Source organism: Chinchilla lanigera, unplaced genomic scaffold (assembly GCF_000276665.1).
Source record: "Chinchilla lanigera isolate Chin_1 unplaced genomic scaffold, ChiLan1.0 scaffold00078, whole genome shotgun sequence".
In the NCBI taxonomy this organism is placed as follows: Eukaryota; Metazoa; Chordata; class Mammalia; order Rodentia; family Chinchillidae; genus Chinchilla; species Chinchilla lanigera.
The window spans coordinates 10,379,028-10,403,618 of NW_004955479.1; the positions used below are offsets into that span (position 1 = coordinate 10,379,028).

The 24,591-nt window shown below is 38.5% G+C and overlaps 1 protein-coding gene across 10 annotated transcripts in view; it reads left to right on the plus strand.

The window, feature by feature from the left end:
* Nrf1 (nuclear respiratory factor 1) overlaps window positions 1-24,591 on the plus strand; it is a 146,208-nt gene that overhangs the window by 53,814 nt on the left and 67,803 nt on the right. For 5 of the 10 annotated variants that reach the window (XM_005402417.2, XM_013503283.1, XM_013503280.1 and 2 more), the window contains 4 exons: window positions 1,993-2,149; window positions 3,152-3,383; window positions 10,248-10,362; window positions 16,473-16,599. In XM_005402417.2, coding sequence (XP_005402474.1) covers window positions 3,161-3,383; window positions 10,248-10,362; window positions 16,473-16,599 — 465 coding nt within the window. In that variant the 5' untranslated portion in view covers window positions 1,993-2,149; window positions 3,152-3,160. The remainder of the gene's footprint in view (window positions 1-1,992; window positions 2,150-3,151; window positions 3,384-10,247; window positions 10,363-16,472; window positions 16,600-24,591) is intronic. The other 5 variants (XM_013503278.1, XM_013503279.1, XM_013503284.1 and 2 more) reach the window with 1 other exon arrangement.

Genomic DNA, 24,591 nt, shown 5'->3' on the forward strand with positions numbered 1-24,591 from the left:
GGATACAGTGGTGTCTTGCTGTGGTTTTAATTTGCAGTTCACAATGGCATATGATCAACATTTTTTCATCTGTTTATTTATATTAGTGTACCTTCTTTGGTGAGATATCGCTTCAGGTCTTTTGTCCATTTTTAAGTTGGGGTGGTCATTTTCTTATTGTTGAATTTTAAGAATTCTTTATTTTAAGTAACAGTCCTTTACCAGATATTTCTTTTTGCTAATATTTTTCCCCAGTCTGTGGGCTTGTCTCTCATTCTCTTAACAGTATCTTTCTCAGAGCAAAAGTCTTTATTTTTGTCAAGTCCGGCTTATTAGTTCTTTCTTTTATGGATCTTGACTTTGGCATTGTATTTAAAAAGTCATTGTTATACCCAAGATTATCTAGATTTTTCTCCCATGTTATCTTCTAGGATTTTTATTGTTTTGCACTTTACATTTAGCTGTATCATTCATTTTGAGTTTATTTTTGTGAAGAATGTAAGATGTGTCCAGGCAGAGTTGCATGTGCCTATTTAGTCTCAGCTACTGAGAGGCTAAGACTGGAAGATCACTTAAGCCTAGGAGTTCAAGGCCAGCCTGCAGAAAATACTCAGGTTGCACCCTCCCATAAGGAAAGTCTGTGTATTAGCTTTTTCCTGTTGCTGAATCAAAATGCTCAGTACCTGAAAATTAAAAGGAGAAAAGGTTTATTTGACTTCTAATTTCAGAGGATTCACTCCACAGTTTGCTGGCTCAAAGGCAGAAATAGCATGGTAGAAGGGCATGGCAAGGAAAACTGCTCAATCCATTGAAGCTAGGAAGGAGGGGGCAGGGTGGGGGAGGGAGGGAGAGGTCCCTTCTAAAAGCTTACCTTTCCATGGTGCATCTCTAATCAGGCCTATGAAGAACTCATCAGTGGATTAACCCACTGTCGAATATAGCGTCCCCATATGATCCAGTCACTTTCCAAAAGCCCTGCCCTCTTTAGAACTAGACCATAACAGTATTTCTAGATTCATTTTTTAAAAAATTTGTCGATATATATTTGTGCTAGCACACATTAAAAAAAAGACTATATTTGCTAAGCCTTCATGTTGGCTTTTGTTCTTTTGTCAAAAATCAATTGACTGTATTTATGTGGGTCTGTTTCTGGGCTCTCTGTTCTGTTACATTGACTTAGTTATTTTGTCAATACCATACTGTCCCCAGTTACTGTGGGTTTATATAATAAGTCTCGAAATCAGCTAGTGTCAATCCTGTTAAATTATTCTCTTGGCTATTCTAAGTCTGTTGCCTTTCCTCATACACTTTACTGTCAGTTTGTTGATATCCACAAGATAACTTCATTGAGATTTTCATTGGGATTATGTTGAATCTAGAGATAAAAGAACTGATGTGTCGACAGTATTTAGTCTTCCTACCCATAAACATAGAATATCTATTTATTTAAATATTTAAATTGTGTTTATTTAGTTCTTTGATTTTTTAAATCAGAGCTTTATAGTTAATCTCATGAATTTTTTTCATATTTTGTTAGATTTATACCTTAGTATTTCACTTTTTGGGGGTGCTGATATAAATGGTGTTATATTTTGATTGTAAACTCTGCTTCTCATTGCTGATACACAGGAAGACATATATTTACCTTGTATCCTGCAACTTTGCAGTAATTGCTTTTGGTTCCAAGAGTTCTTGGTTGAGTGTTACAGACTTTTTTATATAGACACTCATGTCATGTGTTAACAAAAAACAGTTCTGTTTCTTCCTTCCCAATCAGGATCCCCTTTATTTCTTTTTTTTTTTTTTTTTTTTTAGTCTTACTGTATTAGCTAGGACTTCCAGTTCAATGTGGAAGAGAAGTGAGAAGAAACATCCTTGTTTTGTTCCTGATTTTAGTGGGAAAAAATTTCTCATCATGAAGTATAATGTTAGGTGTAGGACTTTTGTAGATGTTCTTTGTCAAGGTAAAGACATTCCCCTTTATTCCTAATTTGCATTTTTTTCCTTTTTAAGGCTGAATAATATGTGGTATAGATGTACCACATTTTGTTTCCCATTCACCCATTGATGGACGCTTGGGTAGCTTCCACCTTTTGGCTATTGTGAATAATGCTGCTATGAACATGGGTATACAAATATCTCTTTGAGATCCTGCTTTCAGTTCTTCTGGGTAAGTACCAGAAGTGGAATTGATAGATCATATGGTATTTCTATTTTAAATTTTTGAGGAATCAGTATGCAAAACTTTATATACAAGGATGTTCACTGCGCTGATGTTTTTAACAGCACATTGGAAGCAGCCTTCATCAGTAGGTGATTGGTTACATAAATCATGGTATATCTACACAATGTTTTCTTTAGCTGCTTGAAAAGGACATGATAGATATGTATATTTTAACATGTCAAAGCTGTCCAGATATATCATAATATGAGAAAGGCAAAAAATATGTGTGATATGAACCTATGTTCCATTTTTTTCAAGAATAATGAACTTTTAGAGAAGGGAAGGAACTTAAAAGTGTGATAGGAGAGCAAACTTTTAACTTGCTGCTTTATAGATTACTGCATCATTTTAGGGTTTGCAAGAAGCACAGTTTTGTAAGCAGAAAAATTAATTTGAATAATTATATTTTGGGATAAAAACCTTTAGCTCCCATTTGTCTTTTTTGTTTGTTTTTTTTTTGTTTTTTTTCCGGTGCCAGGACTCAAACTCACAACCTTGTGCTTGCCAAGCAGGCACTGTGCCGCTGAGCTAAATCCCCAGCCCCCCCTATTTGTCTTTAAGATACAAAGAAAATGTTAAGCATTTAATTTATTTACTAAGTGTTTTTATCTCCATAATGTCAAATCCTAGTCACTGAGATACTTTAAGTATCTTTCATTGTTACATTTAAATATCTTTTATTGCTATGTGTATCAAGGGGATTTATTGTTCTGTGACCTGACTGGAGCCAATTACCATCAAAATGATTTCACATCAGGAACATCTTCCATCATTTTATGTCATATTTGAATGAAGTTTTCTATTTTCTGTGTGTGGGTGTGGTGAGATAAGTGGTAAAATCGGGCTTGTCCAAGTTTCTCTGCTGTTGAAGAAAGCACCTCTTAGTTTAGCACTGTGTTTGTTACATTACACACTGAGTCCTCTTTTCCTTTCCCGCCCCCCTGGCAGTGGATCTTCATGGAGGAACACGGAGTGACCCAAACTGAACACATGGCGACCATAGAAGCCCATGCAGTGGCCCAGCAGGTACAGCAGGTCCACGTGGCCACTTACACTGAGCACAGCATGCTGAGTGCTGATGAAGACTCCCCTTCCTCCCCTGAGGACACCTCCTATGATGATTCAGATATACTCAACTCTACTGCGGCCGACGAGGTGACAGCCCATCTGGCTGCTGCAGGTAACGGCTTGGCTTGGAAGTTCTCCTTCTCCTCCTCCCCCCTCCCTTCCCCTTCCCCCTTCTCTCTCTCCCTTTTGCCCCTTCTCCCTATTCCTTTCCCTTTGTTGCTATTGTTGTGAACTGGCCTTGAACTCACTGTGTAACCTAGGCTGGTGTCAAACTCACAGTGATCCTCCTGCTTCAGCCTCCCAAGTGTGGGAGTTATAGGCATGTACCACCAGGCTTGGCCATTTGTCTCTTTAAGCTTCATTTTATGTATTTTCTTCTAATTTATTAATTTTCCTCTTAGCCTCTAAGGGGTTTTAAAGTATGCCCATTTTATTACTAATTTTGATAATAGTTTTGGCTGGTGTTTTTCTTTTTCTCCCTAGATTTAGGGTTTGGGTGTTTTTTTGGAGTGGGGTGGTATTAGGAATGGCACCCAGCAGCCTTGTGCATGCTAGAGAAGTGCTTTACCACTGAGCTACAACCCAAAGCCCGAGAATTTCTAGTGTGATTTTATTTTCCTTCAGAAAATACTGTCAACAATTTAAAAAAAAAAAAAATTTCCAGTTGGGTAGTGAAAAAAAGCTGTAAAAATTCTCCATGAGTAGAGTTAACAGGATTTTCCAGTTTGTCTGGTAACTGAGCTTCCAAGTTTTTTCTTTTCTCTTTCTTTTCTTTTTTCAGTACTGGGGATTGAATCCAAGGACTTTGCATTGAGCTATATTCCCAGTCTTGGGCAGAATAGGATGGGTACTGGTGGATTAAACCCAGGGCACTCTACCCCAACTCCCCCAACCCTTTTTATTTTAAGACAGTTTCTATAGGGGCTGGGGATTTAGCTCAGCGGCAAAAGCGCCTGCCTGGCAAGCGCAAGGTCGTGAGTTCGGTTCCTGAGAAAAACCAAAAAAAAAAAAAAAAAAAAAAAAAAGTTTCTATAAATTGCCCAAGTAGAGTCAATCTTGGATTCTCCTTCCTCAGCCTCCCTATAAGTGCTGGGATAGCAGGGGTGAGCAGCTGCGCCTGGCCCCAGGCCAATTTTAAAGTTTAAGGTGAGTTCTTGCTCAGTTGCAAAATTGCCCAGGCTGGGCTTGAATTCTCAGTCCTCCTGCCTCAGCCTCCCAGAATGCTGGGATTATAGGTATGAATCACTATACCCAGCTGGGTTTGCCTCTTTTGCTAGTGACATTTCTTGCTCATGTTGACTCTTTTCTGCATTTATTGGTTATAGTTAAGTGAATGCTGGACAGTGTGCTTGGAAAGTTATTTTTAGAAATAATCTTGGGCCTAGAATAATGTCATTTTTATCTAGAGATGATTTTGTTTGCTCTGCCAGATACCTGAGGCTACTAGCATTGTTGAATCATCTTAACCCAATTTAAGGTTCTGAGATTTTTCTCTGGGCACAAAATGACTTAATGCTGAGCTATATTTTAAATCATTCTATTTACATTATATATTTAGCACCATGATGAGAAGACTTCATGTAAACTGTGCCTGGATGGGTCTAGCGTCATATAAGGAGTATTTATCTTAGAAGATAATTAGGAAAGGCTGGGCTAGAAGTCAATGATCAGGAATGGCCTACATGCTACATTTTAAATATGTGTGCTATATTTATGGGGACGAAGGCAGATGCTGTGAAGAAAAATCGTATTACTGTGCGTTATTATCCACAGTGTAATTTCTGGAATGCTAGCTTTAGTGGTAGAGTGCTTACCCAGCACGTGTGGGGCCCTGAGTTCTATTCCAGTGCTACCAATTTTTTTTAAAAGGCCTAGTGGCAAAACACGTGAAATATTTCTAACATGTATTTTGTGAAATTCTTACACTTTCCAGAAGAGGGCACCCTTACATAATAAATCCAGATCAACTTTCCTAGGAAGGAAAATGGTTTTGAGAGTGGATTTACAGTATTGCTATACTGTGTTATTTCAGTGTTAAGGTTAGGAGATAGCTTGGGTTGCAGCTCAGTGGTAGAGTGGCTGCCTAACATGTGTAAGGCCTAGGCTTGATCTCCAGCACCCTGCAAATCCCACTGGGGAAAAAAAAGATCAGGGAAGGACTTTAGTCTAACATTTTCATTTACCTGAAGTGGAAACTGACACCCAGCTGGTAGAAATAACTTACTGTTCCATCACTCAGCAACTGTCGAGGACTTGTAATAGTAGATATAAATTATATGAATAAGACAGCCAAGAGCGTGCTCCAGAAGTATTCAATCCATTGGAAGAAGAGTAGAAATAGTAAAAAACCTAGAAGTAGCACAATGAAATGAAGTCAACAGGTACTATAAACAGTATTGCAAGTCAGTCAGACTTTTTTGGCATCAATCATCAATGTGAATTTTAGAAGACTTTTTCTTAAGCAAAATTGAATTTAGTCCTTTATTTCCTTTGAAGCAAGAAAGGATAGGGTAACAAATTAAAGAAATGAAGAAAGAATTCACATGGTCTATAGTTATAATTAGTACTTTAAATGTAATGTTTTGGTGAGTGTCCAAAAAGTAGAAAATATTTGACTGTTTGAATATAAAAAGTATCAGGATTGACACGACAGACCCACATACACCTACCACTCAGCTTTGTCAATTATTACCACTGTTTTAACATATTTACTCAAGCTTGGTTTGTTTTAAGAAAGAAAAATTACTGATGTGGTTGAAACTTCTAGTGTACTGTTCCTCTTTCTAATCTTGTTCTTTTCCCTCCACTGAGGTAACTGTCATTTGGATTTAGTCTTTATCATTCTCTTGCATTTCTTTATATATATGTATGTTTTTGCTATATGTGCATATATCATTAAACATGTTTAGCATTGTTTTGCATCTTTTACATTTTAATGATAGCACTCTAATCCTACATTTCTGTAACATGTTCTGTTCACTTAGAATTTTTCTGTGATTCATCCATGTTGGTAATATAGATATATATTTTAATTTTAGCTGTTACTTGGTATTGCATTCGTTATCTGAATATCTCTTCTGGTAGATACCATTTTTTGCTACTAGAGTTGCTGCAGATGATAATTATTTTACATGTTTTCTTGTCTACATGTGTGATTTCTCTGTAACCCAAAATAAATAAATGCACATATAGCTAAAACAATACCTACCCTTTCTTCAAGTGATATACTGTGTGATATGGCCTAGTTTATTCTATTTTATTAGAAAAAACGTGGCTCGTGAACCACCGAAGGGTCACAGCTTGGGGCTTGCAAAACACTACTCGCGGGTGCATACAGCAAGGGAATTGAAGGGCGTAAGATAGACACATTTTCACCTTTACAAACACTGCCAAATGTCTTTCCAAGTCATTGTATGACTTTACCTTCCTACAAACAGTGTACTAGAACGCCTGCTATTTTTCATCCTCACATTTGTATCTGTCTTTTTCATTTTTGTCCATCTGAAGGGGATGAAGCAATCTCTATGCTGGTTTAATTTGCATTTCTCTGAGCCAGAGTATTTTTCCATGTGGACAGTCCACAACGTATTTTTGATGATCTGTTATTTTCCACCTCTGTCTGCTGACACGAAAAGGTGGTTATGAACTTTGCAATTTAGTTGTTTCAGTTTAATTATTTATCTGTGATCCAATTCCTCACTTTTTAAATAACTGTAGCTTTATAGTGATGATTAAATATGTGGTAGGATAAGTGTTCCCTCTCCTGTGGTTCTTAGTGTTTTCTGAGTTGTTCTGCTTGTTCTTGACTATTACACTTCCATTTAAATATTAAGATCAGCTTATAAGTTCACAGAAACCCTTATTGAAATTTTCATTTGAATTGTGTTGAATTCATAAATTGATTATTTATTTATTTATTTATTTTTGGTTTTTTTGCAACAGGGTCTCGCTGTGCAGTTCAGGCTGGCCTTGAGCTTACTTTGTAGTCCAGGCTAGTCTCAAACTCAACAGTCCTCCTGCCTCAGCCTCCCGAGTGCTGGGATTACAGGCATGTGCCAGTAAATTGATAAAATTAAGCAGCTTTATGCACAATAACCTCAAACTGGAAATAGCCTAAGTGTCTATCAATAAGATAATGAATAAACAAGTTGATTTATCTTTACAATGGAATATTATTCAGCAATAAAAAGAAACAAACTACTGATACAGGAACATGGATAAATCTAAAAATATTATTCCAAGTGAAAGAAACCCTACTGAAAGGAGTATATACATATAGTTCTGTTTATTTGAAGTTCTATAATAGGAAAGACTAACATAGAATGAAAAAAATCAAAATGGTAGTCTCTTCAGGAGATAAGGATGAGAATTGACTAGAAAGGGCATGAAATAACTTTCTGTGGCTATATCTTCATAGAAGATTGGGATTCATAAACATATACAGTATGTTTCATTAAAATGTATCATACCAGATGTGGCAGCACATGCCTGTAATCCTAACTCTTGGGAGGCTGAGGCAGGAGGGTTGCCATGAGTTCGAGAGCAGCCTGAACTACATAGTGAAACCCTGTCTCAAACAAACAGACAAAACAAAACAAACCCCCAAAAATAAGTAAATAGAGCTGGGCGTGGTGAAACACGCCTGAAATCCTAGCCCTCAGAAGGCTGAGGCAGTTGGATCCCCATAAGTTTGAGAACAGTCTGGGCTATATAGTGAGTTTAAAGCCAATCTGAACTACAGTGAGACTCTGTCTCAAAAAAAAAAACCAAAAAGGTAAAAATAAAAATGTATTTAATGTATACATGGGTTTCTGTATTTCATGTAAATGTCACCTAAGGAGAGAAATGCAAACAAATATTGAACTCTAATTGATGATGTGCTTACTAAAGTTTAATTTCTATATTTATATTTACAGTTTACTTTGAAATGCATAAAGAATAATAATGAATAGGAAGGTAGACACATAGGTACAGTAAAATATTAAAAGTCTTTCAACATTTCTCATGTGTATGAAAGTTTTCATACACGCAACTCAATAGCAAAGAAATAACCTGATTAAAAAAGTGGATCAGTGCATGTGGTGATGCACATTTGAGGCCAGCTTTAACTACATAGTGAGACCCTGTCTCAAACAAACAACTACAACAACAAAATGGATAAGGGACCCAAGTAGACATCTTTCTAAAGAATATATACAAATGGCCAAAAAGGATATGAAAAGATAACCAACACCACCAGGAAATGCCAATCAAAAACCACAATAAGATAACACCATATACCTACTGGGTTATTATAGAAAGATAACCAATATTGTAAAAGTTATTGGGCAGTTGGAATCCTTGCACACTGTTGGTGGTGATTTTTAAATTGTGCAACCACTATGAAAAACAATATAGGATTTCCTCAAAAAGTTAAAAATTGAACTATGATATGGTCCAGTAGTTTTAGTTACTTATGCAAATGAATTGAAATCAGGAACTCAGAGAGCTGTTTGCACTCCCATGTTCATTGGTGCATTATATGTGATTGCCAAGATGTGAAAACAATCTGAATTACCACTGGTGGATGAATGGCCAAAGGAAGTATGTATATATCTATGCATAAGAGGAAAATACTCAACTTTAAAAAAGGAAACTTTGCCGTATGTGACAACATGAATGAAATTCAAGGACATTATGCTAACTGAAATAAGATAGTCACAGACAGAAGTACTTCATCAATCCACTTAGATGAGGCATCTAAATAGTCAACTCATAGAAGCAAAGAATAGAGTAGTGGCTGCTAGGACCTGAGGGGAAGGAGATATATGGAGTTCAACAGATCACTTCAGGGCAGGGGGTATAGCTAAGTGGTAGAGCACTTGTCCAGCATGTGCAAGGTTATCCCTGGAAAAACAAAACAAAGAAAAAAACAGATAATTTCAGTTACGTACGCTGCATAAGTTGCATATTCTTGCCACCTTTTTATAAAATAAAATGTTGGGAGGAAAATGTACCAGTTTTTTTCCCCTTATCAGCTGTTTATGATAGGAAAGAAATAATCATATTTTGGGTTATATTTAAGTCAGACTGACTGTACTCCAATAACATGTACAGAAACTCATCTAGGTTTACAGGAAAGCTTATTTCAATTCAACCACTTAGAATATACATGCTGGTATAGATGGAACAGTTAAATTTAATTTTCATTTAATCCATTTATAGGGTTCACCATTTAGAATACAGGTAAAATGCCTTTTTAAAAAGAAAAAAATGTCTGACATGTTGAGATCCCTGGTATCATAGTTGGCTATTGTAGTTCCTTACCCTTCATTTACCTTTCAAAAAATCATTGTACATTAATTTCCAGGCATACCATTGAAATTTTATTAACTTCTCCATAGCATGGGAACGTTTTCATCACTTTTCTGCCAGAACACTTTCATCAACTTGACCTTGTGGTCAGTATCTCTGTTTTTGGCACATTTCCCAGATCTGAAAGAAAAGTTTTCCAGTTAAGATGTTATTCTTTTGGATACCCCTCTTGCAGGTATTGTTTATTGGAGTTCCAAGAGTGACTGATTATCTCTGAGTTTCCTAATTGGCAGTGTCTTGGAATAATAAGGAAGGGCACAGGAGTGGAAGTGAATTTGAAGCTGGTAACTTGTTTCAGTCTTGGCAAGCCTTCCTCTCAATGCTGCAATTGTTCTAGCACCTCTGAGAATATTGCCATAACAGTATGGGCATGCTGACAAAACAGAACAACAGCATTATACAAAATTCAAGCTGGTGTGTAGTGGGGAGGTGTAAGTCATTTGCTTTTTAAAAAGGTTCACTGTAAGTTTTATTGGTAAATCAACATGATTCGTATGAAACCATCTGTATTCACTGACAACATACTAGAAAAGAAAAGCCACCTTTTTAATGTCTTTAATTGTTTTCTGTCTGGTGCAGTTGCAGGCTTCTGCCTAATCTCAGCACATACTTATTATTTCAGGTCCTGTGGGAATGGCTGCTGCAGCTGCTGTGGCAACAGGGAAGAAACGGAAACGGCCTCATGTGTTTGAGTCTAATCCCTCTATCCGGAAGAGACAGCAAACACGGTTGCTTCGGTGAGGGCTTCCTTATCTGTAGCATTACTGTTCCTCAAATGCTTCATATGTGGATGACAGAACATGTGTTATTAGGTTCCTCAAGAACACCAGGTTGGAGTCTTTTGTGAATGACAGTTTCTACTCTTACAAATTTAAATAGATGAAAATCTAGAAATATGATTTAACAGATGTATATCACCTTAACTTGTTCGAAGGAAATTTCTATACCTGCTGAGTACCAGGTATTATTCTAGACGTTGGTAACAATAGTGAACAACAAATTCCATAAAAGTTTATATTCTAATAAAGGGACAAAAAAAGTCAACATCTACTATGTCAGATGATAAGTATGGTGGAAAAAAATAAAGTGGAATATGAAATCCTGGGGGCTGGGGATTTAGCTCAGCGGCAAAGCACCTGCCTGGCAAGCGCAAGGTTGTGAGTTCGGTTCCCAGTACCGGAGAAAAAAAAAAAAGAAAACCTGAAAATCAGAAGGTGAAGAGACATAGTAGTTTCTTCATAGGAATGGTCTGGGAAATCCTTTTTGATAAAACAACCTTTGAGTAGAGACCTGAAGGAATGACTGTTATGGCTTGTGTCTCGATGTCCCCCCAAGTCTCCTGGGGTCATAGGTGGGGCTTTGCAGAGGTGGCTGGATCTAGAGTGTATGATGCTGGGATTAAGGGTGTGTAAATACTAAATTAGTCCACTGATTGACTTAGCTTAGTTCTGGGTATGGATAATGGGAAGGGCCTCCCTTCGGTTTGAGTACCACCCACCCTGCGGGTGGATAGCTTGGGTAGAATAAGGGACAGAAAAGGGGCTGCTGCCATTGATTGCTACTTACTACTTCACTGGTAGCTGCTTTCTGCCTGTGCTGTTTTGCCATGGACAGTTTCTCCTCTGTGATGCCCTTCTGCCATGCCACCCTGTCTTGGAGGCAGCTGACAATGGACTGAGACCTCTACAAACTGGGAGCCAAAAGAAATCTTCCTCTTTTAACTTTGAGTGTTGAGTATTTTGTCTCAGCAATGAGAAAAGTAACTAAGACAGATTTGGTACCAGCAATGGGTTTGTTGCTGTGACTGTACCTGAGCTTACAGTTCAGGAGCCTTTGGAACTGACGTGTGGAAAGAGTTTGGAGCTTGGAATGGTTTGGAGATGCTGGCTGAAGAAGCAGCCCCGGAATGGCTTAAGCTGTACTTGATGGGAAATTCTGGTCAGAACTCAGATCAGAATGTTGATAGAAATGCTGCTGGTAAAGACTGGTTTCTACTGGGAAGAAAGACTACACTGGTTGTTAGACTCCAGATGGTGTGTGTTATGCCTTGGCAGAAAGTTTGTCTGCATTTTGCTCATGTTGCCATTTGACATTAAGGACAGCAGACTAATTAATCTTGCAGAGGAAATTTCAGGGCAGTCTAATGTTGTGGTAACATGGTTACTGTTGGGGAATTTAAGCTAGAACTATGTTGAGAATCAGGAGCAAAGAGCCCAGCAAAATGATTTTTTAAGTGTGAGTTTGACCAGAAAGGAAGACCCAGTAAAGCTGTGGACTGCAAAGATAGAGCTGAGAACTTGGTTGCTGAGAAGGAAGAGGATAATGAAAAAGATGGCCTGAGGACAATAATAAGAAAGCAGGACTCCAGCCTTTGCAGCCCCAAGATTGCAAAAGTGCAAGAATTTGAGAGCCCCAGAGTACCATGTTCCAGAATGGCAGCAGCCTGGAAAATCTGTTCCTCAGGTTTGGGTTCATAGTGCTCAGTGACCTAGGCACTCATCCCTTACAGCCAAGAGAGAGGGAAGCTGGCTGTTGCTCCAGCTGGCACTGTCTTTGGCATCATCCAAATGGTGCTGGTTCTAAGTGCATGTAGAATGGAACAGTTATGGTGTCAGGAAGGCTTCCACCTAGATTTCAGAAGAAGGCCTGGGAGACCAGGCAGTGTGAAGTTGTGAGGGGGAAGCCGAAGGTGCAGTGGAAACCCCAGAAGGTTGGAGAAACCAGGAACATGGATTGTCTAAGGAAAGAGGCAGTGAATGAGCAGAGATGTCTCAAGAGAGAAGCTGTGGAAGCTGCAACCATCTCCAGTGCTATAGGACCAGAGCCACTTAAACCCTTTGGAGTTAACATCTTACCATAGACTGCCTCAGATGCTAGACACGGAACTACAGGACTGGGGTGGGTTAACTAATTGTCAACTTGTAACATTCAGCTGAACTGGATCAGCATGGTGCTGGGTGTGGAAGGCCCACCTGAAGATTGTTGCCAACAGCATAAAAAGAGAACTAGAGGGGAAGATGGTGTGCTCTTGATTCTACTGGAGAAGTTTGTCACACTGGTTTTCCTGATACAAACTTGGCTGTTCTCATCGTCAGGGGCCCTTGGGTCCTTGCTGTCACTGAGGATGGCTAGTGTTATTTTGGGGGGAAGCTTTAGTCCTTACTTTGAGCGTCACTTCCTCGCTCTAGTACAGATCCCTCTGCCTGTTGGTACAGATCCTTCATCTGGCTAGCAAAGACTTTCTGGCATCAACCACTGACCTTTGGGCCTTCCCAGTGCAGATCCTTGATACAGACTTGTGTGAGACATTGTTGTGGGCTCTAGGCCTCCAGCTAGACTCGTGGAAAACATTGCCACAAGACTTTAGGTTTTCAGCTGGATGCATGCAGGACATTGTCATGGGATCCAGGCCTCCAGCTGGATTCTTTGGGTCTCTAGTGTGTGGACAGATCTCCCACACTCTTTTTTTTTTTTTTCCCATATACAAGGAATTGAACTCCCGACCTCGCTCTTGGCAGGCATGTGCTGTGTCGCTGAGCTAAATCCCCAGCTCCCCCCGCACTGTTTTGCACTTGACTTTTTTGGTGAATATTACAAAGTAATATTATAAAATAAATTATGTGTCCTGTATTAAATCTTTTCCCTTGTAAACCCTGACTACAACAAGGACTTAATGTTTGCCCTGCTGGGTTTTGTACTTGCTTTGGTCTCATTTCTTTCTATCCCCCTGATTGGAGTGGGAATGTTTTATCTTGTGCCATGGTATGCTGGAAGTATTTAACTTTCTTTACATTTGCACAGAGTTTGCCTGGAATCTCAGAGGAGACTATAGATTTGGACTCTTAAGCAGTGTTGAAACTGTTAGGATTTTGGCAACTCTTGCAGATGGACTAAATGCCTATTGCTTAAAGGGATGTGCCTGAGTTTTGTGGCGGGGGGTGGTGGTGGTGGTGCAAAATATCATAGCTTGTGTCTAGATGTTCCCCCAAAGTTTAATCAGCATAGGTGGGGCTTTTCAGAGGTGGCTGGATCTAGAGTGTGTGATGCTGGGATTAATGGTGTGTAATTACTAAATTATTCCATTGATTGGTTTGGCATAGTTCTGGATGTGAACAATGGGAAAGTCCATCCTAGGTCTGAGTGCTACCAGCCTATAGTATGAATAGACCATAAGGGACAGAAAGGGCTGTTGTGGTCACTTGCTGCTTCTTTGATTCTTTGCTTCTGCCTGCCGTGAACTGTTACTCCTTTGTGACACTGCTTCGCCATGCCACCCTGCCTTAGAGCCAGCCAACCATGAACTGAAACTTCTGCAAACTGAGCTGAATAAACCTTTCTTCCTTTAATTTTGGGTGCTGGATATTTTGTTTGTTTTACTTTTAGTTTTTTTGAGATAGGATCTTGCCATGTAGTTCAGGCAGGCCTTGAACTCACTAGGTAGCCCAGGCTGCCCTTGAACTTGTGGCAATCCTGCCTCAGCCTCTGAGTGCTGGGATTACAAGTGTCCACCACTGCCTTGGGTGGGGGCAGTACTGGGAATTAAACTCAGGGCCTCACGTTTGCCATGCAGGCACTGTGCTGCTGAGCAGCATCACTGGGTGCTGCTGGCTATTTTGTCTCAGTAGTGAGAAAAGTAATTGTGAGAAAAGTAATTGTGATTATCTAGGGGAAGAACATTGCAGGGAGTGGGAGCATTAAAAGCCCAGGCTCTTCAGTGGGAATATGGTAGTCACATTAGAGAGATGTAGTCAGCATTAGAGAGAAGATGTAGTCACATTAGAGAGATGTAGTCAGCATTAGAGAGAAGCAGGTTTGATGCAGGACACAGAAATTTACAAGAGTAGCTGACAATATCCACCCACAGAGTCAATCATGGAAGGGCACAAGAGATCTGTTCCTTCACTAGAGATCTGCAGAATCCAGCCAAAGGCCTGCAGTCTATTGCAGTGTTCCGTATTAAATTGAGAATGGACGCTAGGTGTACAAGAATGGAAATAGGTAGAAGAATCAGATTACTGTAGTATTTCAGGCCAGAAACGATCAGTGTCTTAAAACCAGTTGGTAACAACAGAGATAGTAAGAAGTGATCACATTCTGGATGTATTTACACGTCAACTCAGTGTGATTTCTTGACAGATTGGATATGGAACATGAGAGGAGAAAAAGGAGTAAGGAGTGACCTCAAGATTTTTGGTCAGATTATTGGGAGGATGGAGATTGTATTTGCTAGAGAAAGAGCAGATATGAGAGAGGGTAGGGGCAGAATCAGTGCTTTGTTTTGGGACATGTTAAATGTTTGATACCTCTTCACCATTAAATGGCAATGCAGAATAAGCAACTGGATAAATGAGAGTGGAAGTCAAAAGAGAATTCTTGGTGAGACTGTTAGAAGTATATTGCTCGTATAGCATTTAAAACTATGAGCCTAGGTGCCTGAACAACTCTATCCTTTTCACGGTGGAGAGATGAAAGAAACCAGTGGAGTCTCCGAAGCAACTGGTGAGTCTGGAGAACCAAGAGTGGTGTCTTGGAAACCAAGTGCAAGAAGTGTTTCAAGGAGGGTATGTGACCAGCCCTGTCAAATACTGTTTACAGCTTGAATAAGGTGCACATTGACCATTAGATTTAGCAGCATGAAGGTCATGATTAAACTTGACAAGAGGGTTTCCAGGAGAATGGTGAAGGTAAAAGGATTGGAGTGTCTTCAAGAGAGAATCGAGAAGAAGAATTGGAGACAGCAAATGTAAATCATTCCTTCAAGGAATGCTGCCAGATTTCTTGTTTGGTATGTGCTGCCTTGCTCACCATTACCTTAAAGCGTAGACTGTATTCTCAGAAGAATTATGAAATGTAGAATTTCAGGATAATCTTTTGTGACGGGAGAACAAAAGTACAATGTTTCTGTTTCATGCATTGTTGCTCTATGGTAATCTCTTATCTGTGGGTTTGCTTTCTATGTTTTTAGTTAGTTGTGGTCAAACATGGCCTGAAAATACTAAGTGGAAAATTTCAGAATAAATACCTCATAGCTTTTAAATAACCTCTTAAAGTATATTGTTACAGTTGTCCTGTTTTATTACTAGTTATTGTTAATCTCTTACTATGCCTGGTTTGTAAATGAAACTTTATCAGCAGTATCTATAGGAAAAAAAATATATATATGTTTTGGCATCCACTGGGGAACTTGGGACATATTTCTTACAGATGGGGGCAGGTGCTGTATTTGTAAAAGCTGTTCTTATTCCATCCTCATGAGTATAATCCTGTAGGACTGAGAGTTATTGTTTATGACACAATGAAAATCTGAAAGCAAAGCTTTTTTAAAGTAATATTTTTCATTAAAATGCCAGTGAACAATAAGCAATGACTATATTAGTAAAAGAAGTTAGAAGCACATCTTTTGAGACTTTCATAAGCATGGAAATTATATAATGAAATCTGTAAGAGGACATTTTTTTTCTTTTTTTTGGTACCGGGAATCGAACTCAGGACCTTGCGCTTGCCAAACAAGGAGCTGTGCCGCTGCGCTGTATCCTCGGCCCTGTAAGAGGACATTTTAGCAGTAATCCTCATTAAGTACTAGTGGTTGGTCTTGGTAAGGTCAGGAAGGATGATACTTGCTCCATTCAAAGTTCATCATGGCTGTGTCTCAGGACAGAATCACAGGAGACCCTTGTATTAGTGTGCTAGCTGTTGGTCTTTTAGAGAAAAGTTTGTATCACACTTCAACATGCTCCTTTTCATGTTTTAGGTAGAACAATGCTTATCTGATTTCAAAGTAAGTTTAACCTATGCCCATATCACTGTAATGTCTATCTATGTTTTTATTTTTTCCATTCTGATTCAGAAAACTTCGAGCTACATTAGATGAATATACTACTCGAGTGGGACAGCAAGCTATTGTCCTCTGTATCTCGCCCTCCAAACCCAACCCTGTCTTTAAGGTGTTTGGTGCAGCGCCTTTGGAAAATGTGGTAAGTTAGAATGAATCTGTGTTCTAAACTGCCTTTTACTTTGGGAGGGTTGTTGTTGATTCTCTTTCCACTTTGGTAGTTAGTGCTTCTACCATACCCTCATCCAAGGATGGAAGACTGGTTTTCAGAGCAGTTTATGCAGATAAAAACAAAAAGGATCGTTACTATAACAAGGTATTTTTACTTCACCAGATACAATGGGAAAAAAGATAATGTATTTGCTGAGAAACCAATGCAAGATTTTGCAAAAAATTACTGATTTATGTCCAAAGCAAAATGCTGGATCATTTCAAGATGTTAACTTTATGAGACACAGTTGGGTATATTTAATAATCAGATATTTGAGTTGCAAATACATAAAATTACACATATATTAAACATTGCATTTCTTTGTGGAACTGAATGTTGTGATTCAATTTAGAAATATATTTGAGTATTTTTTACTTTTAAAATTGATTGATTGATGCAGATAGGGGCTCACTGTGTTGCTCAGGCTAATCTTGAAGTCATGGGCTCAAGCAATCCACTCAGAAGGTTGGGATTACAGGCATGTGCCACCACATCTAGCTATTTAATGTTTCTGAGTCTTATGTTGAGTTTTCCCAATGATTTCTAGGAGTGCAGTGCATATGAAGGCCTTTCCTTAAAAGAATGTGGTAGAAGGCATCTCGTTTCAAACATGTCTGACAACCAGCCCTTACCATCATATCATTGATAAATATGAAATCTGCACATCTTCTTTCCTAAAACAGCACTGTGCCAGGTATGATGGTGCCCTCCTGTAACCCGAGCACTCAGGAGGCTGAGGCAGGAACAGCGCCTCAAGTTTGAGACCAGCCTGGGCTACAAAGTGAGTTCATGGTCAGCCTGAACTGCATAGTGAAACCCTATCTTAGAAAAAGAACAAACAAACAAACAAAATGAAAAAATGAAAGGAAAAAGCAACCCACAAAATGGGAGAAAATACTTGCAGATCATATATCTAATAAAAAAAGAACTTGTATCAAGAATATATAAATAACTCTTACAACTCAACCCAATTTAAAAATGGTCATAGATTTGAATGGATAGCTACTTCTCCAAGGAAGTCATAGAAATGACCAAAAAGAAAATGAGCACTATTAAATATTTTTCATGAATAAGCAAATTTTTATTTTCATTTTCCTGATGACTAAAAAGTAATGATAAAGAATCATTAGTTATTAAGGAAATGAAAATCAGAACTGCAATGAGAAGACTTCATACCCACTAGAATAATGGCCCCACTCTTCATACCAAAATCTGTCTTATTGCTGGAATACGGTAGACACAACTCACAACATAAAGGAGGTATATTTGGCTCCCAGTTTGTGGAGGTTTCAGTCCACAGTCAGCTGGCTCCAAAGCAGAACGGCAGCCCAGAGGGGAGCAGCTGGTGGCGGCGGCAGGAAGCGGGGGGGGGGGGGAGTGAAAGAGTGGGGAAGAGATGGACCCTTGTAGGCTGCGCTGTGGTCACCTCTCCTCCGACCAGGCTTTACCTCCCAGCATCACATTTAGCCCTAAACTCATCAGCGGACAAGTCCACTGATGAGTATCTCACCCCCATGAGGACATCTAGATGTAAACCTTAGCAGTGAGAATGTGAAGAACAGTTATACATTGCTGTTGAAAATATGAAATAGTGTAGTTTCTTTGGAAAATAATTGGCATTTCTCAACATGCTAAAAGTAGAATTATCATTTGACTTAGCAGTTTTACTCCTAAGCTATACTCAAGAGAACTCAATACCTGTTCACACTCAAACATGCATACAGTGTTCATAGCAAGATTAGTCATAGTAACCAAAAGTGGTAACAACCCAAATATCGGCCAATGAATAAACGAATAAAATGTAGTATAGCTACTCAGTGGGCTTATTCAGCAAAGGAAAGAGGATGAACCACAGAAATGTACTATATCATGGATGAACCTTGAAAACATTGAGCATCACAAAGGACTACATATTTCCCCAGCTCTGAAAAAATACCTAAGGACCATATATTGTGAGTGCATTTAGATGCATTGTAGCAAATCTGTATATAAAGTAGATTTGTGTTTGCCATGAGCTTGGGAAAAGGGGAGGGAAGAATGAGAGTGACAGCTACAGGATTTCTTTTGTGGGGGATAAAAGTGACCTAAAATTAGATTGTGATGATGACTATAGAACTCTTTGATACACTGAATTGTACACTTTAAATGAGTGAACTGTAGTTTGATAAACTGAATAATGGCCCCAAAGGTAGCCAGGTCCTAACCCTGGAACCTGTGAATGTTACAAGGTAAAAGGTATTTTACAGACATGATGAAATTAAAACTCTCAAAATGGGGAGATTAGGTAAGCCCTAAATATAATCACAAGTGTCTTTATAAGAAAGAGACAAAAGGAAATAGATATGTAAGTACTGTGTGTTGGTGGATGCAAAAAGGTGGCTACCAGGAAGGGGTCGGGAACTAGGGAATGTAGACTAGTGGAAGCCAGACCAGGCAAAGAAATGGGTTCTCGCCAGAGCCTCCAGAGGATCCAGCTGGCCAGCAACTTTGATGTTAGCCCAGTAAAAGCAAGAAAATAAGTTTGTGTGGTTTTAAGCCATTAAGTTTGTAGTTTGTGATAGCCCTTAGAAAACATAGTACAATTTATACCATTATGTATACGTTATCTCAGTAAAGCTGTTGTAACTGTGTGGTGGCACACACCTGTAATCTTGGGAGGCTGAGGCAGAAAAAACGTTGTAAGTTCTAGGCCAGCCTGAGCTACACAGTAAAACCCAGACTCAAAAATAAAGAAACAAAAAAGCCGTTATAAATGTTAAAAGTAGAGACAAAATTATGTCAGACAATAAAATATGGATCTTAGCATTAAGATGAGACAAAGCCATATTTTCAAGGCAAAAAATGTATTAACTGAGAATCAGAGGTCATTCAGTATTAAAAATCAAGGCTTTGTTTTTGTCTTTTTCAGACAAAGTTTCACTATGCAGTTCAGGCTGGCCTTGAACTGACTTTGTAGCCCAGGCTGGCCTCGAACTCATAACGATCCTCCTGCCCCAGCCTCCCAAGTGCTGGGATTAGAGGTACGCATCACCAGACCCAGCCAAAAATCAGTATAAAGTTATAACAAACCTTTTATGCATCAGTTATCATTGAATCAAAATATGTAAATCAAAATTTTAAATAAAAGAAAAAGAAAAAAATCCAGAATGGTAGTAAGAGGCTTTAATACATGCCAGAACAAGGGGGCTGGGGATTTAGCTCAGTGGCAAAGCGCCTGCCTGGCAAGTGCAAGGTCGTGAGTTCGGTTCCCGGTACCAGAGAAAAAAAGTGAGCTCAAGGCCAGCCTGAACTGCATAACAAGCCCCTGCCAAAAAAAGAAAAAAAAAAAAAAAATACATGCCAGAACAAGAAAGCAAAATATAAATGAGAATGTAAAGCTCAGAATAGAATTAGTAAGGTTGTTATAAAATATCCACACACGAATAAATAAACATGGGAGATATGAATGAGTCAACGAACACACAGGGAAAAGTAGAGTTGTCAAATTCAAGCATTGGTTCTATGAAAGATCTAACAAAATAGAAAAATTTACCATACTAAGCAAGAAAAAGGAAGAAGGAAACTCTACAGCCACAGATATAAGATGCAGCAGTCACAGAGTCAGTCCTGACTCAGCACAGAGGACTTAATGACTTTCTAACCTTACTGGTCTTGCAAGAGAACTGAATGCAGCCATTCTGCAATTCACTTTTAGAGAGCATTCAGGGTATGTGGGTTTGTTTATTTATTTATCCATTTATTTATTTATTGCCTTTTTTTTTTTTTTTTTTTTTTTTTTTTTTTTTTTGAGACAGGGTCTCACTATGCAGTTCAGGTTGGCCTTGAGCTCACTTTGTAGCCCAGGCTGGTCTTAAACTCACAGCAATCCTCCTGCCTCAGCTTCCCGAGTGCTGGGGTTACAGGTGTGTGCCACCATGCCCGGCATGATGAGTTTATTGGGATATAGCTCCATCATTAAGTTGAAGAACATCTTGTAGATAAGTGGACAAGTTTAGAAAGAAAAGTAACTAAAACATACCTAAATCTCAGTAGAATGTATTAACTGAAGGGGCTGAGGATTTAGCTCAGCAGCACAGTGCCTGCCTGGCAAGCGTGAGGTTGTGAGTTTGATTCCCAGTGCCGGAAGAAAACCAAAAAAAAAAAGAATGTATTAACTGAAAATGTCAGTGGATCAGTAAATATATACAAAATTGAAAACATGATGAAAGAACTGTACCCTTTAACACTAGGCTATGATTATTTTTGTGGACTTATGTTACTTTGAGATAGAGACAATTCCCTAATCACATACCAGTGGTCTTGTATACAGAACAGTATAAAGAATGCGAGTCCATTGTCACAGTAGTCAGTTAATGCAACATATTTTAACACAAATCCCGCATCAGTAATAGTTAAATAATTTATGATGTTAATGTCTAGCAAGTACTGAATCTTACTATGTTCAAGGTACACTTATAGGACTTTGTGCTGTTTTCATTTGAAATCTGTGGTGTTTGTGTTTTGTCCCCTCTCTGAAGCCATTAATCTTCCTTTTGCTCTTCTAGTTGGAGGTTGATCAGAGCTGTGGAAAAATTACAGTGCAATAGGCCTATTTATTTTTTTTAATATGGATTTTAGATTCAGGATTGTCTATTGTTGTAAGAATTCATTAAAAGAAAATTGAAAGATATACTGGACCTTATAGTTGAAATTTTTTCTTATATTTTCCAGTTTTATTTCTTTAACCTGTGTTTTGTCTGTAATACCTCCTTGCCTACAATTGGAGTGTGAAGCAAGTGACAGTAAACAAAATTAAATGGTTCACAACAAGCTGAATAAAATTTCAAAATAATAACACAACTATAATTTATTCAGTGTGTAGTTTCTGTCATTTTGAGACAGGTTCTTGGTATGCAGTTCAGGCTGGCCTTGAGCTCATTTTATAGCCCAGGCTGGTCTCAAACTTGTGACAATCCTCCTACCTCAGCCTCCTGAGTGCTGGGATTACAGGTGTGCACCACCTATTCAGTGTTTATAATGCGTCTGTTTTTGTTAAGCACTTTAAATGTATGATTTTTGTTTAATCATAATAACCCTATGATGTTTTTATTATCTGTGCTTTATACATGTGGAAATTGAGAGTTTGCTACCTTAAGTATTTTGCCCAAGATCACACTTACTAAATAGTAATATAATGATGAGTACTGTTTTCAATCAGACTTCATTGGTACATCTTAAATCTACATAGTGATCACATTCATCATAGAAAATTTGCACCTGTACGTGATATAACATTTCTTTTTTCCCCCCATCCCCCTACCCTCTCTTCAACCTCTCTTACCCACCCCATTTACGAAATCTTTGTTTCCATGTTTTCCTTCTTTTCTCATTTTTTTTTTTTTACTTTCCCCTTCTTTCCTTCCCCCCTCCCTCCTCCCTTGTTCCCCTCCCCATTTGAACATTTTCTCCCTATTTCACAATATCTTTTATACATTTTGGTTCTCATTTACACTTTTGGTTTCTCATATCAGAGAAACAATGCAGTATTCACACGTGTGTCGATTTATTTCACGTAAGAGTATGGTCTCAAGGTGCATCCATTTACATAGAAATGTCAAGCTTATCCTTCTTTATGGCTGAATAGTACACAGTTGTATAAAAAAAAACACATCTTCTTTATCCATTCATCAGTTGGTGGGCATTTGTGTTGTTTCCAAGATTTGGCTGTTACAAATGTGCGGCTATAAACATGGGTGTGCATATATCACTGTGGTAAGATGCTTTTAATTCTTTCAGGAAGATATCAAGAAGTCTTAGTTTTTTGAGGAATCCTCACACTGATTTCCACAGTCATTGCACCAGCTGACACTCACACCAGCAGTGGAGAAGGGTTCCTTTTTCCCCACAGCCCTACCAGCATTTGTTATTGGTTGATTTCTTGATGATAGCTATTCTTTCTGGGGTGAGATGAAATCTCAGTGTAGTTTTAATTTGCATCTCTCGAATGACCAGTGATGTGGAACATTTTTTCATGTATTTATTTGCTGTTTGTACTTCTTCATCTGAGAAGTGTATTCATCTCAAATGTCCATTTTTGGATTGAGTCCTTAAATTTAGGGGGTCTAATTTTTTTAAGTTCTTTATATATTTTGGATAGGAAACCTTTGTCTGAGGAACAGCTGGCAAAAAAAATTTTCCTACACTGTGGGTTGTCTTTTCACTTTGTTGGTGGTTTCTCTTGCTGTGCAAAAGCTTTTTAATAAGATGAGGTCCCAGTTTTTGAGAGAATCTTTATGTTCTTTTCTGATGACATTTGATCTCTGAAATTTCCCACAGGATCTTGTATTGCTTTCGAGGGAGTGTTGGGGAAACTCCAGAACTTCCACTTGGCATTTCCTGTTAAACTGGTAGCCTCCATTCCATGGGTTTGATCCTCAGTACTTGGAAAAGTAAAACCCAATGTTGTCAGGCCAAGATGAAGCGGGGGATCCACTATCTTCCCTTTCGGGTAAAGAGGAAACTCTATACAGCAAAGGGATGTGCTGCTCCATCCTGGTCATCTAAGACCCCTAATATTTTTAATATATAAAGAGCTGTCAAATAATAAAGGGCTAGGCATGGTGGTGTACCTGTAATCCTAGCACTTGGAAGGCTGAGGCAGAAGTGTTGCTGTGAGTTCAAGGTCAGCCTGGGCTACATAGTCTGAACTACATAGCGAGACCCTGTCTCAAAAAACAAAAACAAAAAAATCAGTAAAGTATATGAACAGATGAATAACAAAGATATGAATTTGAATATGGATTAGATATTAGATGATGTTAAAAAATTATTATTTTTGTAAGATGTAAGCATTTTATTATAGTTCTATATAAGGCTGTTATTTTTCCAAGATGTATGCTGAAGTATTTAGAATGCAATGCTAAGTGGTCAAAGAAACATTGTGTACCAAAAATAGTTGTTTATATGAGTGTGGATGGCAGAAGAATCAAAATATTGGCAATTACAGAATCTAGTTGGTGGGCAGAGAAATACTTTTTACTATTCTTTCCACCTTTATACTTGAAAATCGTCATTTAGAATTTGTTTTAAAAAAACGTACAGGAAAGGGACATAAATGAAAAGGGAAAATATAAATGACTAAGAAAATTTAGAGAAATGTGAATTAAAACAAAAAAACTGTCTTGCACAGTTCATGTTGGCAAAAATGGAAAAAATTTATAACCTGCAGTGTTGGCGTGCCAAACAACTTAAATTGGTACAGTTTTCTAGAGGGCAGGTTGATAACTGGTATTTTGAAAAGTACCCAAGCTGGGTATGGTGGTGCATACCTGTAATCTCTGGGAAGCTGAGGCAGGAAGACTGCAAGTTCATACCCAGCCTAGGCAACTTAATGACTTAATGAGACCCTGTTGCAAAATAAAAATACAAAAGTGGCTGAGAATGCAGGTTATTACCCAGTACCACAAAGAAAGGGGGAAAGCCCAAAATTTTTTTAGCTACTCTTGTGGGTTGGGGGAGTATACTAATGAAATAATCAATTGAGCAGAGATATACATGTAGAGATATTAGTTACAGTGCTGTTTTCTCTTTTCTGTTGCTGAGGATTCACACTGAGCCACATCCCCAGCCATGTATTTATTGGTTTATTTTTATTTTTTGTCTTTTGAAACAGGGTCTCACTATGTAGTTCAGGCTATGAGCCTAGGCTGGCCTTGAACTTATGGCAGTCCTCCTGCTGCAGACTCCCAAGTGCTGGGATTACAGGTGTGTGCCACCACACCTGGCTCCCCGGCCCTTTAAAAAAATATTTTTTAAATATATTTTTGAGCCAGGCATAGTGGCACACATCTATAATCCCAGCACTCAGGAGACTGAGATAAGAGGATCACCATGAGTTCAAGGCCAGCCTGGGCTACATAGCCAGACCCTGGGTTTTTTTTTAAA